Here is a 17,514-nt window from a genome sequence, read left to right on the forward strand (position 1 = left end):
TTATAAATTAAAAAAAATTCGACCCGAGCAGATATTATTTCAGATTTTTTAGGCCATTCTAAACAAACAAGTTTTTCTTGTAATTTTTCCCTAAAGTTGATCGTTTTCTAGTTATAAACAATTTAAAACTAAAAACAGATCGAAAGATGACGATTTTCGAGGCTCAAAAACATAAGTACATATAAGATATCATTTTTGAAATTACGAAGTACCTAAATTCAAGTTCAAACCTTATTCTATCAGTTCTTGATAAGTCTCTTGGACTTATTTCATTCCGAAACATTGTTTTTTAGTTGTTAATGCCCGTCTCCCCATAAGAAACCTTCCTCATTCACAATTTAAAAAATATGTTTTAGAATAAAACATGGCTAAAATTCTTATCGAGACCTGATAGAAAAAGGTTTGAACTTGAATTTATGTACTTGATGATTACAAAAATGATATTTTTTACTTGTGTTTTTGAGTTTTGAAAATTTTCATATTTTGTCATTTTTCCAGTTTTAAATTGTTTATAACTCGAAAACGATCAACTTTAGAGAAAAATTACAAAAGACCTTTTTTGTTTAGAATGATCAAAAAAATTTGGTATAATGTCTGCCCGGGTCGACTTTTTTTAATTCATAAAAAATGTCATTTTTTTTATTTTATTAATTAATTATACTTAGAACAAGATTAGATCGGGCAACCCTTGTTTTTTGTAATTGTTAACATGCTAAAATACATATCCAATAATGTTTATCCATTACAGATCGGTGCAAATCGACCTTATATCGGATCCTCTACTATTAGGTATTCGCAGCAAAAGTAAAACTACAAATTTTTGTAGTTGAAATACAAAATTTAAAAAATCGACTCACCTGAACTATTCGGAGAGGTAGGTGTAGTTTGTTGACTTTGGTCAATTTTTTCTTTTTCATTATCATCTTCATCTAAATCTATCTTTGGCTTATTAATATCACTATTTGTTTGACAAGTATCACCTGTAACAAAAGAAGTGAAGGTCAATATAAACACTACTATATTTATTTATATGTATATTTACAGTTTCTTACAAATTAAACATTTTTGCAAGTCTTCCGGTTCAGTTTTGCAATAGTCGAGTAAGTACTTGGGCATAATTAGTAATGCGCCAGAAGTTTTACAAAATAGAGAGGATACTTTAAGATTAAATCTGACACATAAACACTGTTAACAGTAAGACTGCTAAAATACTAGGTAAATATACGGGGTGTAACAAAAATGCAGGTCATAAATTAAAATACATATTCTGGGACCAAAAATAGTTCGATTAAACCTAACTTACCTTAATCCAAATGTGCACCTAAAAATAGTTACAGCCCTTTGAAGTTACAAAATGAAAATCGATTTTTTTCAATATATCGAAAACTATTAGCGTTGATTGAGGTATTGGGTGGCCCCTAATACCTCAATCAACGCTATTAGAAAGTTTTTATTGAAAAACTCCCCCAAACTCTTGAGTACGTTCCAATTAAATTATTATTGTGATAACACAATGTTTTTAAAAGTTTTGCCTCCTACTATTTTTTAGATAAGCGACTTTTTATCGACATGTGGCTTCTTTTTTAAAATTTTTCAAAATATATCTAAAAATGAAAATTATAAAATAAACTTTCAGATATTAACAGGTATCTCTTAATCGTACTATACAAATATGTGGTGGATTCAAAAAATATTCAGAATATCTCGATAAACACTAGCTTATCGAAAAAGTACTAGGAGGCAAAAAAGTTTTAAAAATACTGTGTTTAACTAATGGTACCACTAGAATAATTTAATTGGAACGTACACAAAAGTTTGGGGGGGGGGGGGGTGGGGGGGGGGTGGGGGGGGGGCGGGCGGGTTTAAGGGAACAAAACCCCAATAAAATTTTTATGGTGTAAACAAATTTCACTATAATTTTTTTTAAGATGTTCCTACCATAAGAATGCCACATGCTAAAAAATCTCTACTAGTTTTCGATATATTGAAAAAAATTGATTTTCATTTTGTAACTTCAAAGGGCTGTAACTTTTTTTATGTGCACATTTGTACTATTATGACCTGCATTTTTGTTACACCGTGTATATATTCTCAAATAATTAACATTTTTTGTGTACGTAAATAATGCTCGAAAAAATATCTCGTACATTTATAAAATCCACCACATATTTGTAAATGGTTAAGTAATATTATAGAGACCTGGTAATATTAATATTCTATAATCTTACTTAACCATTTACAAATGTGTGGTGGATTTTACAAATGTTCAAAATATCTCCATAAAAACTGGCTTATCGAAAAAGTACTAAGAGGAAAAAAGTTTTAGAAACATTGTGTTTAACTAATGGTACCACAATAATAATTTAATTGGAACGTACACAAAAATTTGGGGGGGGGGGGAGTTTGAGGGAACAAATCCCCCATAAAACTTTTATGGGATGCAGAAATTTTACTGTTATTTGTTTTTTAAAGATTTTCCTACCATAAGAAAGTGACATGTTCATTTTCAATAAAAAAATGTCTTTATCTCAAGAAATTTCGATATATTGGAAAATTCGGTTTTTATTTTGTAACTTCAATTGGCTGTAACTTTTGTTATGTTCACATTTGTACTAAGGTAAGTTAGGTTCAATCGATCTATTTTTTAATGTATGACCTTCTTTTTTTACACCCTGTTTGTTACTTCATATTATATAAAGCAAATGCCAATTACGGCGATTGGTGAATAGCGCGAAATATATTTTTTTCTCGAGTTACTGTTGAAATGATCAGAAGCTCAGCATTTATTCAACGGCGTATCTGCAATACCGCTAAACGTAGTGGTATCTGCTATTCAGATATATTTGCCTCTGTCACCTACCAATGATTTATTATCACAATTTACCAATACCGCTAAAATGGGCCCTTTAAAACCGAACTTTACTGTAATTGATGTTTGCTGTACATACTGTTTCAATACTTTCGTTGAAAAATAAGAGTAACAAAAATATGAGGAAAAATGGAATTGAAAACTTCAAAGCAGTCTTTTCAAAATGAATCAACTCTACTTTTTGCCGGATGCTCAATACATATTATATTCTTCAGTAAAGATGATAACCTAGTGGAATTTCTGAGATACACATTTACTATTTTTAGTATAGCAAGAATTAAGTAAAGAAGGAGACCTAGTATTTTAAAATTTAAACTGTTTTGTTTGTTTCTTAGTCTTTTCCATATTTTACTATTATTTGGAAGGTGCAAACTATCTCAATTTGGAAATTCAAGATAGCATAGTTTTCATACAAGAAGATTAAAAACGGTGCTTAAACAGGATTGTTCAAAGCAGAAAAATTATAAATACTGATACATTCTCGTGTCAGTTTTGTACAAGAATTTATAAAAAATAATATATTCACCACAATAAACTTATAGTAAAATATGTATTAACATACAATGAAAATGTGTGGTAAAAGCTGTGTTATCAATAATATTCAAAATGAGTATAAAATAGGTATTTTTAAGCATTCTACATCGTTACCTTATCTCCAATCACCACTAATTCACTATAAGTTCACTAATCCACTAGATCTTTTCCGAGTGTTTCTTTCAGATTTTCGATTTGATTTAATAACTAGGCTTTTTTTTGGTCGTTCCCTTTTTCTATCAATTTTGGTTTCAGCATCAGGATTTGTTTGTATCTTCCTTTCTCTGTTATCCGTTTGACTGCAATGAATTCGTCTACTTTCACTTGTTCTCGCATCAATATTTCCCCAGATCATATCCAAAAATCGATGATTTCCATATGTTTAAGCCTCCTTTTAGACACCTCTTTTAGTGGTCATATCTCTTCGCCTACTTTGGTCTAGAGACAAGAGTCTAGAGAATTAACATAACGGAAAAAAACAGGAAAAATTGGGAAAAAACATGTTTTTTTCCGTTTTTGTCCAGACCATTGGAAAAATTGGAAAAAATGGGAAAATTTGAAAATATTTTTTAATTGAGACTTAAGTGTAGTTAAACTAAGAGACCTTAATTGTAAGTGTCAAAACCGAAACTTCAAAGGTATAAAGCACATTATTTAACCAAATTGCTCAGTGGTATATTTTTATCTGAGTCTGAATATGGATCTTCAGACCAAGCATCTGATTCAGACTCGTTCTCCGCTTCACCATCCTGAACTGATAACACAAACACCATGATTTTTGTCAGTCTCTTTTAAAAGTGGATCTGGTCTAATATCGTAAATAAATATCTGTTTTTCGTTTATAACCAAATTTAAATGAATAGCAACAACTTATAAATTTTATCCTGTGATAACATATTTTTTTGCTTGTATATATGAGGCCGTGTAAAGACCAGTTTCTTTCTGAAGAGGCGAAATATGGAGGTCCATTTAAAATTCGGGAGGCAATTGGCTTAAGTGGCTGCAATGTACATAAACCTTGCTACCATATAACGGGATTAATACTACATATTTGCACTGTCCCATAAAGAATTTCGACTAAAAAATCCAGTTTTTGTTCTAAATTGGGCTAGATTTGCCACCACCTTTCCTACATCTAGGTTTAGGCCCAGTCTTTTCACCTCCAAATAAATAGTTATCGGGAAGTTTATCCGGCAGATTACATATAAATCTGTCAAATAAACTTCCCGATAACCAGTTATTCGGAGGTAAAAAGACCGGGCCTTAGTGAACAAGCCATTTCAGAAATGAAGTGTATGACTTCCATTAGTTGGTCTTCATTTAATTTTTCTTCTTTAAAGCGAGCATCAAGAGGCTGCAAATAAAATGGGCTTAAAACAAAATTCGTAGCGTTTTTCAACATACATATTTTAGCAAGCTTTCCATAAGAGAACTAGTCTTTTTAACTTGTTGGGGAATATTTTTTAATATTGTGTTATTTATATAGATAACTACTAAAAGACAAAAGGCACTTGGCACTTCTGATAATATAGATCTATCGAATTCTACTAAATTTATCGATTTTGATACGGGATGCAGAATTTGTTTAGTATATTGTACCAAATGTCAATTTTTCCGTATTTGTCCTGTTTTTTCCGGAAAAAAAGGTTTTTTTCCTGCACCCAATTTTTCCGGAAATTTTAAATCTCTACTTTGGTCACATCACTAGGAAAAAGAGGGCATGGAAAGACTGATCTTCAAAGGTTGAGTCGAAAGCAGATCATGAGACAGATCTCTTTCACGGTGGGCTGATCAAATTAAAAAATTCACCGGATCTCATAAAGCTCAAAATAGAGTTGAATGGTCAATCACAGTCAATCAAACATCACGATGCCACCATATATTCTTGCGTAAGATAGCGGACTGAGGAGAAGGTCATAACTCACTACTGTACGTTATTATATTTTTAAGATACCTGTTGTATATTTTGTGTTTGTTCTTCTTTTCAATGATTTTGATCCCAAAGAACATTGTTTAAACACGTTGACGGACAGAACGTCTATAGACGTCTAATTTCCATTAATGTAATGTGACACAACGTCTATAGACGTTGCATTATTCCCTATTCCACTTTGCAAAATATATCTGTGGCAAAAAGTTTATCTAATGCCATCCCCTCTTTGTGAACACACACACACACACACTTTGCAAAATACATATGGTTTCACAACACTTGCTTATACATTTGACGCACTGTCCGTCAACTTGTTAAAATGGAGTTACTTTTTCACGAATACATCTTTCTGCAAGTCTTTTATCGAGTGCCCCAACAAGCACCATAATTATCCAAATATTTGTTCACATTGACCGGTTTACGTTGACATATAAAATATATAACAAGGAAGTCAAAATAGATGGACAACTTATGGAACCTATAGACTTCAACCACAGAATAAGATTTATTCAACTCTATGGTCTTCACTTTAATCATGGATAAATTCATCAAGAGTTAAGAAATGAAGATAATACACAATCAGGAAAAAAGAAGCAAAATACTCTTTTACACAGATAACGCATTATTGCCGCTTTGTCCAAAATGAAAACTTAACACAAAAACAACAAATTAATCAGTACAGAACCAACCAAACCAGATGTAAATTAGAAATCGAGGACATCAGCATTGAACAAGTAATGGAAATAAAATACTTTATGATAACACTGTCCAACTCTGAAGACTTGGAGAAAGAAGGGACTAAGTACAAAAATCAGGTGGACTGGCAGGATGTCTTAATAACCTTAAATTGGGAAATATACATATTAACACTGAGATGAAACCACGAATTTATAAAGACGGTATAATATCAATAATAACGTATGCATCAAGATTTGGGGCAGCCCCAGCACAAAGGTGGAGATGAGAGTACTGAGAAGAATTATAATAAATACGCCGAGAGATCTAAAGAGGAGGGAAGATATCATAAGAAAAGAGGAGTGTAGACAAAGTATCGGTTGACCGCATAAAAGGTGGAGTGATAACCTTCTATAGAAGTATCATTCCGCCTATGATCAAACAGAATTGTTGTAGAGAGGAAGAAGAGCAAGAAGAAGATGTTATCCAGTATATTTTTATTGCAATACAGAATAAAAGAGCTCCAGGTGAAAACGGAATAGTATTGGAGATGATACAGTATGGAGGACAACACATCGTAAAACTGCTAAAAATTATATTTAACAAATGTATTTTTTTTTATATAGAAATATGTGAACATAGGTGTAACCAGGGGGGGGCTTTTCGGGGTTATAACCCCCCCATTGGGATGTACTTTGAGCTCTATACGCTTAACACCATACACCTCGGAGACTTTCCAGTAGTTGTAACACCTCCTCCCTTTCCAGTAGTTGTAACCCCCCTTAGGATTATCCTGGTTACGCCTATGAATGTGAAATACCCACAGCTTGGTTAAACGCTCTTATAATAGTCGTATTTAAAAAGGAAAATAAATATAAATTAGAAAACTACAGACCCATTGACCCATTAGCCTGTTACAGTCTTGTATAGGCTGTTTGTGAAGATAATTACATTGCATCTAACAACTAAACTGGATAGTTATCAGCCTCGGGAACAGGCAGGGTTCAGAAAAGATTATAGCACCATAGACCATTTACAGTTAATAAGAACACTGATCGAAAAATCAAACGAATACAACGTAACACTCTGGATAGCTATGGTAGATTACGAGAAGGCATTTGATTCAATAGAAATTTGGGCAATTCTTAATGCCTTAAGCAACAATAGAGTTGATGACCGATATTCAAAAATCATTAAGTATATATATGACAATGCAACATCGCAAATAAAAACAGAAGAAAAAACACAAAAGATAAAACTGCAAAGGGGGGTTAGACAAGGAGATTCTATCTCACCCAAACTATTTACCTTAGCTCTAGAAGATATGTTTCGAACTATAGAATGGGCAAATAAAGGAGTGATGATAGAAGGCAAACACCTAAACCATCTGAGATTTGCCGATGATGTCACGCTAATAGCAATAGACAGAGAAGAATTGCAGGAAATGCTATTGGACCTAATTACCAAATCCAAAGAAATAGTATTAAAGATAAATCAAGCAAAAACTAAATATCTAACCAATGAATCTCCAGACATAAATGGGAATATAACTCTGGACAACAATAATATAGAAAAAGTTGAGTCGTATATATACTTAGGATAAAAAATAGAACTGTCAAAGCTGAATCTAAAGGCTGATATAGAAGATGTTCCTTAGCATGGGCAGCATTTGGTCGATTACAAACAATATTTAAATCAAACTTGCCAAACACTTTAAAGGCAAAAACGTTCGATCAGTACGTGTTGCCAGTTCTGACATACGGAACCGAAACTTGGCCTTTTACCAACAGTCTACAAACCTCAAGTGACTCAGAGAGCTATCAAACCAAGAAAGCTCAACATTAAGCTCAGTGATCGCAAGTCCAATGAAGAGATAAGAAGACGGTCAAAAGTAACAGATGTGATCCAGAAGGTTGCCATGTTAAAATGGAAATGGACAGGACACATAGGAAGAATGGAAGACAACCGCTGGGCAAAGCTAATTCTCGAGTGGTGACCAAGGGCAAGCAAAAGTAGAGGCAGACCTCAAACAAGATGGACTGATGATATCAAGCGAATGGCTGGCCACGAATGAATGCAAAAAACAGCAAACAGATATGAATGGTCACACCTAAGGAAGGCTTACATCCGACTATGGATGGAATAGCTGTTGATGATGATGATATTTTTATTGTAAAACTGTAAATGTTTTCGTTTAAAGGTACCTATGTAAATGTTTAAGGCTCATATTTTGTATAATGTAATACTTGTTCCAAATAGAATTTTAAACAAGGGTTATATTTGTATGGTAGCAACCCTGATTCGATAAAATGAGTCTCGTGGGTAAAATCAATGGTTAACAATTAGGCAGTAGAAGCACTGTCCTTGTTAGCTTCTTTGTAAAAAATAGACTCAAAGAATAGCTATCCAAACTATGGCGTGTTCAAACTATTGTTACAATAAGAGTAAAAGATAAACCCCAGTAATTCCTAAGAGGGACTATAGTTAGTAAAAGATTTTTCAATATATGCCAAAGTTATTCTAAATATTAGGTCGTAAATAATTTAAAAACCAAGATAAAAAGTTACAGTAGTAGATACAATGGTAGTAGTACGTTCTTTAACGGTAAAATATTGCAAAATCTCTAAATTTTAAAGAACCGCTTAGATTGACATGAAATTTGGCATACACATTAGGGTGGGTCGACAAAAAACTTTTTTTTTTTTAGAAACGTTCTAGTGCGGAAAAGTTGCCTTTGGTAACAATAAAACATATTAAGCAAGAAAATATTTTTTTTATTTATTTTTCCGTTCGCGCATTGCACGTAAAATTACGGGAAAAAACAAAAAAACTCGATTTTTTCCATATTTTTTTTGAACCGTTTAACATGATATAAAAAACTCGTTCTAGCTTTCTTTTACTCACAATTGGTCCAAAAAGTCTTAAAAAATTTAGTTTGCACCAAAATATATAGTTTTCTGTTCGCGCATCGTACTTAAAGTTTGTGATAAATAGCGAAAATATGGGTTTTTGCGATCATTTTTTTGTTGTATTTGAACATCTTATAATCAATGTTTTCCAGTTTGTTTGCCTCTTTATGGTTCAAAACAATGGAAAATAAAGTATACAACTAATTAAATATATTGTTTTAATTTTTTTTCAACATTCTTATGTGCAACACTTCGCTAGTTTTGTAATACAAAACTACCCAGGACTCACCACGTGGAGGTGGTTGCACTTTGAGCCCCACCCACACCCTACCCAACCAACCTTCCAAATGTAAGGTGTGTCATATCTACATTACTATACAATTATTTACAAAGTAGTTTGTATCTCATTCTCAGTGTTTTTTTACTTGTTTATAACATTTTAAAATCAGATTTTTTTGAAAACTGTGGAATAACTGAGCGAGACTTTAGAGTGGCCCTGATGTATCCGTCTCTGGCTTCTTTTCCGCAAACTTTAGACGAAGCCTCAGTTACTAGTTTCACACACCTTTCAACTGCCTGTGTGTGACAAGGAAACTTTACTACTTCTCTCATTGGTTTTGAATCTAAACTAATAACTGACCTAATGTCTTCTTCTTTAAGATTTCTCAGAATTGGAGGAGGGTACAGCACACATTCACTCCAATGTATTATTTCTGTGTAGTCACCTGCCAGAAAGTTAATCTTCGGAGGGACGAAGTTTCGTATGGTCTTCTTCTTAGGGATGGTCTGCCTGGATTTTAAAATTCTTCTGTAGGCAAGTTCCCGAATGTGGTCTCGCCCGTCAACAAGCATTGCTAAAAGTAAGTTTTCAGTGTGTGCAAAGAATGCGTTTCTTTCTATGACTGGGTCTACTACTTCACGCAACTCTTCGGACAAATATCGCGATGTTTGTATGGCTTGATATACATGTTTAGGCCCATCTGTAAAGTACTTACTTTTCTTTACTGAGAACCACACAGGCATGTAGGACTTTAGTATGAAATGAACGATCTCTTTAAGGTTTTCAGAGGGATCTGATGATCCTATGTACAGTCTAAGTACTCTATTTGCAGCAGTTAACCATCTGGAATGGAATAAAGGGCCAGGGTCCCGAACGGCTAAGTCTTCCGGACAATACCCTAGAGTTATTGCACTTGATATTTCCAACAAATATTGTTGATCTTTGCTTAATGTGCTTTTGTCTATTTCTGGAATAAAACAGTCTATTGGTTCATAATCAACCACAGGGAGTCGTTCACATGAAATCAGCTGCTGTCCGATTGGGCCATTAAAACTCTTAGGCCCTGTAGTTTGGCCATCAATGTGCTGGAAAATATGACGAAACGGAAGTTCGTTGAAATGAAGTAAACAAACACTCCATTGAAGAGGGCGCCCTACATGTTTTTCTAGCTGATGGATGACACCATTCTTCCAGCCAGTGTTGGTTACTGTACCATCGCACCCAACAACTTCTAAGTTTTCTAGTGGCATTGAGAGTTCTGTCAACTGAGAACTTATACTGTGAGTTATATCAGCGGAAGAACTGGATGATGGTGATACGTGCCCAATAAAATCTGAACCAGGCTCCATTATGAGAGAATAATGTTCTTCTTTTAAGGTTCTTCTGAATTGCTTGGCATTTAACTTCTCAATAAACAACGTGTCATCTTTTCTTCCGTCGAAGTACAGACCCCAGCTTTCTGTGGGAGGAGTGAACTCATTTTTTAACTCACTACTGACACGGCTCTTCTCCCTTCTGACTTTACTTTTATCTACAACAAAGGCAGATTCTGACTCTTTTATCATGCCAACATCTTGCAGAACGCTGGAAGCTATAAAAGCTGTAGCCCGATCTGAAACACCGAACCTGTAACTGTTTAGAGAGGTCGCATTAAGTTTTATCCTCATCTGCCAGGGAGGCTTTCTAGCGGATTCATCTTCGTAGTCTTCAACTTCGATTGTCTCTAGTTCTTCATCAGAACTACATTCAGAACGGGGTTTTGAACACTCTCCTTGTTTATCGACTTTTTTACTACTGGCAAGTCTCTGAAGATCGCGAGCTTTCCGCTCGGCCTTTGCAGTAAGTTTTTTTGTTACTATTTTATCAACAGCTCCAATTTTCCCTAGATTGAAGTGTCTTTGAAGATAAAAAAATCTCATTTCAAGAACAGGGATTTTGTTATTTTTTTCACATAAACATTCAATTGAAATCGCACACTGACATGCTTCTGGTGATTTTTTGCAAGTACAGATACACTTCATCGGGCATTTACAAGCAGCAACGTCAAACAGATTTTTAGCCTTAAGTTTAAATTCCTCCAACCTTGTTTTAAAAAAAGCCTTATCCTTATCTCGGTTGTATGACTTTCTTAGGGTAGTGTAAGAACTGTAGTACGCATTAATAAGCGTTATGATTCTGCTATAAGACAAAGGGGGAATGGATGCTTTCTCATACAAATCAATTATTAGTTTCGCGACTGTGCAAGCTACTTTAGAAAAACTTACATTCCTCTTGTTGTTGGTCTCTAGTACAAATTTGTACCTCTCTTCTAAACAGCACCGAAGAACACACTCACCAGTTGGCAGTTTATTCTGTAGGAAGCTTCGAGGCTCACCAACTATAGGACAACAAAACTCCTGTCTAGACTTGGCAATTACAGCTCTAGTGAGAATAGTTTCTGACTCACTCTCCATTGCTTGATGTTAAATCACGTAATAAGCTTATAACGATCAAAAAACTATCAATATCATAACGAAGTAATAGTACAACACAAATTATAACACATTAAAGTCAAGACACAACTATCAGACACTGAGACAAATCGTGACACTAGTGGCACTATGACAGACAGCGGTAGACTGGCGGGCGAGTGGCGGCCGAGTTCTGGTGGGAGAAAGGAATATGGCCGACTAGTGAGAGAGGGGAGGGTTACGTGAGGCAACAGATCTAGTTCTAACCAGTTAAATCCACTTGCAGAAGCGAACTCAACTACTGTGCGTTGTGTTCTGGTGAAACAAGCAGACAGTTTAACCTGTGTCGTACAGCCGTCGAGTTTTAACATGCTATAAAAAGACTTGATTTTTTTTAGATTATAAATTACTAAAACTATATATATTAACATCAACATTTTTGTTTAGGTTATTTTGAACATATTTGAGGCAAAGGTACTGGAATACGATAACTATACCATGTTCAGCTAGCCAAACAAATTATCGCAAAAACCTGAATTTTCGCTATTTATTGTAAACTTTAAGTAGGATGCGCGAACGGAATTCTATATATTTTGGTGCAAACTAAATTTTTTAAGATGTTTTGGACCAATTGTGAGTAAAAGGAAGCTAGAACGAGTTTTTTATATCATGTTAAATGGTTCAAAAATATATGGAAAAAATCGAGTTTTTTTGTTTTTTCCCGTAGTTTTACGTGCAATGCGCGAACGGAAAAATAAATAAAAAAAATATTTTCTTGCTTAGTATGTTTTATTGTTACCAAAAACAACTTTTCCGCACTAGAACGTTTCTAAAAAAAAAAATATTTTTTTTCGACCCACCCTAATACACATAGCTAATAAGTCAAAGAAAAAAAGTGATATTGCGCCGATATGGGCTTTTGCCCTGGGGGTGAGGTTCACCCCTTCTCGGGGGTGAAAAAATATATGTCCAAAATAAATATATATTCGGAATTCGATAAACTGACTAATTCTAAGCAACTTTTGTTCTATAGAGTTTCTTCAATAAGTCAATACTTTTCGAGATATTTGCGAGTGAATATAATTATTTTTCAACAAAATAACCACGTTTTTAGACGGTTTTTGGCAAATAACTCAAAAAGTAAGTATTTTATCGAAAAAATATTCTTAATAAAAATATAACCTATAAAAAATTGAAAAAAAATGGTGTAAATATGAAATCTGTAGACCCAGTAGAAGCAAAGTTGTAGCTAATGAAAAGTAGGTTCTTATTCGTCAAATTCCAAATCGAATATTTTATCGAGAAATAACCATAAAACGGAACACTTTTTGGGGAACACTCATTACAACTTTTTAAAGCGTTCGAAAAAAGTTTTATTTTTGTTTTTTAAAAAAACTTCTAACATTAAAAGTAAGTAAGTTACGCTCAAAATATTGGTCCCTTTTATTTTTTTGGTAAAAAGAATCGCGAAAGCACCCTCTAATTAGCATCCCAAAAAAAAATTAATCGTTACGCTTTACAAGTTACTTTGCTTATTTAATCTTTATACGATCTGTAAGTTTCATCGGTTCAAAGTGCTTATTTTGAAAATGCTGTAGTTAAAATGGCTTGAACGAGTCACTAATTCCGAGTGTATGCAAACTTTGAACAGCCATAGCATAACCAATTTTTGGCTAACAGGAGAACAAAAAATCTAAAATATCCAGAAAGGCAAAACGTACATTTCATTGCTCTTTCAGATTTTTAGTATTACTAATAATTTTTAAGTTATTTTGAAAAAGAGGTTTTTTTCAAAATTAAAAATTTTAAAAATTTTACAATTTTTTTCAAAAATAAGCACGTTGAATTAATGAAACTTACAGATCATATAAACACAATATAAATAAGCAACTTGTGAAGCGGTAACGATTAATTTTATTTAAGTTGTTAATCGGGGGGTAATTTCCCAATTATTTTTGCCAAATCAAAAGGGACCAACTGTATTTTGAGCGTAACTTAGGTACTTACATTTGATACTAGAATCTTTTTATGAAAATAGAAATAAAGCTTTTTAACACTAGAAAGTCGGAGGGGCCAATTTGGCCCCTGTTGCGATTTGAAGTTATTGTAGTTTTTTTATTCGAGGCAATAATAATTTCATATTTTATGACTTTTAATATTTTGATACAAAGACTTATTTAGCACAAAAAAATATTGTTTACTAAATTTATTAAATGGTTTTTCTAACAAATCTACCATAGAATTCTAAAGGGACCAAATTGGCCCTGTGTAAGTTATTATCGTTTTCTGGGAAATTCGACGAGCCTTTCTTTCAAATTCCTGTCGGATGGGTAAAATTATATTTATGTATGTTTATTGTAAATGGTTATACCCTTATCATTGGTACTGATCATCTACGCAATAAAGATAAAATTCTTGGTGAACACAAGTGAACACAAAGATACAATTGTGGGTGTAGAGGACCAAATGACGCGGCTTTATACTACAAAAGTAACTTCAAGACGATGGCCCATGTACGTGTTTTATAATACTCTTAACTTGGAAGCAATAAATGCATGGATTATTTATAAAGAAATAACTGGAAGTAGACTCAGTCTTTGTAAGTTTATTCTTCGGCTGTGTGAAGAATTATGGGCCCCATACTTTGCCTCCCGAAATCTGGAACTACGCCTAGCAACACCAGGTCTACCAACAACTATCACTGTTACTATCCAAAAACGACAAAAATATCAGTTGAAAATATTTTGTAAAGGAAATCATACTTCCAATCATTGCCGCGGCTGTAAAAAGGCAATGTGTGGCAAATATCAAAAACTGCAAACTGTATGGTGTTCCGAATGTTTTTGATAGGCAGCGAATGTGTTAAACAATGAAAGTAAAAAATAAAATCAGATTCTATCGTCTAGAGTAGATTTAATTTCTTTAAACTGAGTTTTAATTGATTAAAGAACGTGGGGCCAAAATGATCCCTTCCGGCTTTCTAGGTAGGTAAGCTAAGCCCGACTTTCTAGTGTTAAACTCTTTAAAAAAGTTTTAATGATTTATTTCCAAAAAGTGCTTCATTTTTAGGTTATTTCACGTTAAAATATATTTATTTGAAATTTAGCGAATATGAATCCATTTTTCTTTAGCTATAACTCTGCTTCTGTTAGGTCTAGAGACTTTATTTATACACCATCCTTTTTCAATTTTTTACAAGCTATATTTTTGCTAATAATAGTTTTTTCGATAAAATATTTAATTTTTGAAATATTTGCGAAAAGTTGTCTAAAAAAGTCTTTGTTTTGTTAAAAAATGAACATATTCACTCGCAATTAACTCTAAAAATATTGACTTAGTGAAAAAATTGTATATAATAAAAGTTGCTTAGAATTAGTCAGTTTATCGAATTCCGAACTTATTTTGGACGTATATTTTTTCACCCCCGAGACGGGGTGAAACTCACCCCCAGGGCAAAAGCACTCATCGGCATAATATCACTTTTTTCTTTGACATGTTGGCTATGCGTATGCCAAATTTCATGTCAATCCAAGCGGTTCTTTAAAATTTACAGCAAAAACCGTCAAATAATGTACCATAGGTATATATTTTGATAAGGTAAAGCAATTAAACAATATTTAACATTTTTTAGGTACCTTGTAATTAGTGTAAATATAAACAAGTACTTACTAAATGTTAACATTTTGTTTCCTCTTATTATTAGTTTAAATCCACAGTCACAATTTGTTTTTCTAAATTCGTAAACATTTTATAAAGTTGTATATCGTTCGCTTGGAAACCACAAACTGTTTTCCACAATTTCGCGCATGATTCTAAACTCGCGTACACAATAGCAGCACCGTGATTAATTTTTAATTGTCTTCTGTTAAATTTAAAACAATTCCTAACTACTTTATTATTCATTAACATTTCTTATAGATAAGTTACCATTTAAATCGCGTTAGGTTAGACTATCACTGACCTACTAACGTTGCACTTTGCATAGAGTTTTCACTTTCGGACAGTCTACAGAGTGTTCCGTGTTTCGACACCAAGGCTTTACGTTTTACTATTACCCGTAATGGTACTTATTCAATTACTATGTATTATTAAGTGGTATTGCACAATTATTTGTTTGAACACAAATATAAAGATACTGTTGGGACCGGTGTCGGAAAGTTGGTCGAGAACACTTCGTCGACGGAAAATTAGTCGACAACATTTGGTCGACAAACAGTTGGTCGAATGCACAATTCATCGAATGTACAATTCGTCGACGAACATTTGATCGAATGGATTTTTCGTCGACAAAGATCCAAAGGGAATAATACATGGCGGAAACACGCCAATATACAGGGTGTTTCATTAATAATTGTCCATATAGTAACTGGAGAAATCTTAGCACAAAATACGAAGATTTAGCCTAAAACACTTATATAAAATGTGGTTCCTTACTGAGTTACAGGGTGTTTTGTCTAAAAATTTAAAAATTATTTTTGCTCAGCATTTTAAAACTATTTGACGTATCCTTTTTATACTTGGCAGGACGTATACGTACTGTACAAACCACTAAACTATGTTAAAAAATCGTTTCTGACTGTTACCAGAGGCGTACGACGGGGGAAAGTGAATGGTTGACCCTTTCCAAATTCTACGCCACTGGCGGAATTGCTATTTTAGTTTAATTTTTGTATTCTCCAAAATTTTATATGAAAATAATATCTTCTTCATTCGTTACGATAAAGTCATTAGTTTTCGAGATTTTTGAAGTTAAAAATGAAACGACACGGTTGTTTTGATTAATGTACTGTGTAACTTCGATTTTAATTTCAAATATCTCGAAAACTAATCATTTTATCGTTACGAATGAAGGGTATATTATTTACGTAGAAAGTATTGGAAAATAAAAAAATAAAGTAGTAGCTAGAAACGTTTGTTTATCTTAATTTAGTAGGGTGTACAGTACCTACACTTTCTGCCAAGTTTGATAAGGATACGCTAAATAGTTTTAAAGTACTGGCTACAAATAATTTTTAAACTTTAATCATATGAATCATATCATAAATTAATCAAAATAACTGTGCCGTTTCATATTTAACTTCAAATATCTCGAAAACTAATGACTTTATCGTTACCAATGAAAAGTGTATTATTTACGTAGAAAGTATTGGAGAATCTAAAAATGGTACTAAAATAGTAATTTCTCCAGTGACGTAGAATTTGAGAAGGGTCAACCATTCACTATCCCCTGTCGTACGCCTCTGGTAGTAGCTAGAAACGTTTGTGTATCATAATTTAGTAGGGTGTATAGTAGTCGCACTTTCTGCCAAGTATGAAAAGTATATGTCAAATAGTTTTAAAATTCTGAGCAAAAATAGTTTTTAAATTTTTAGATAAAACACCCTGTAACTCAGTAAGGAACCACATTTTATTTAAGTGTTTTAGGTTGAATCTTCGTATTTTGTGCTAAGGTTTCTCCAGTTACTATATGGAAAATTATTAATGAAACACCCTGTATAAAGTTAATTTCTTTGTACCATATCAAAAAAAATATTTTATAGATTGCCAGTTCTAAGACTTGGATAAAGTGTGAAGGGATATTCTCACGATGTCTACTTTTTTTATTGATATTGATCAGGGCCCCCGTAAGAACTACTGGCGCCTGTGTGCAAAAAATATTTTGGCGCCCCTTAAGGCATTTTGATAATATTTTTTTGAAGGTAGGTAGGTAAGTGCTTTAAATAAAGCAAAATAGGTACAAATAACACCATAGCAAACCTTAATTGAATACGGTTTAAGGGGCTTTATTGAATAAATTCTGCTAGACCATCTTAGTTTAAACTTAACCCGAGAACATTTTTTCTTACCCCACCCACAACATCCCA

General features: G+C 33.2%; 2 protein-coding genes across 6 annotated transcripts in view; both read right to left on the reverse strand.

The window, feature by feature from the left end:
- The window catches only part of LOC126887942 (uncharacterized), a 500,758-nt gene that overhangs the window by 238,402 nt on the left and 244,842 nt on the right, over positions 1–17,514 (reverse strand). The gene's annotated exons all lie outside the window — the stretch shown is intronic.
- Positions 1–17,514, reverse strand: part of LOC114340427 (uncharacterized) — a 643,253-nt gene that overhangs the window by 70,428 nt on the left and 555,311 nt on the right. For 4 of the 5 annotated variants that reach the window (XM_028291178.2, XM_028291164.2, XM_050655885.1 and 1 more), the window contains one exon: positions 858–980. In XM_028291178.2, the coding sequence (XP_028146979.1) occupies positions 858–980 (123 nt within the window). Of the gene's footprint in view, positions 1–857; positions 981–15,319; positions 15,462–17,514 lie in introns of those variants that run through there. The other variant, XM_028291194.2, reaches the window with a different exon arrangement.

Source organism: Diabrotica virgifera, chromosome 7 (assembly GCF_917563875.1).
Source record: "Diabrotica virgifera virgifera chromosome 7, PGI_DIABVI_V3a".
NCBI lineage: Eukaryota > Metazoa > Arthropoda > Insecta > Coleoptera > Chrysomelidae > Diabrotica > Diabrotica virgifera.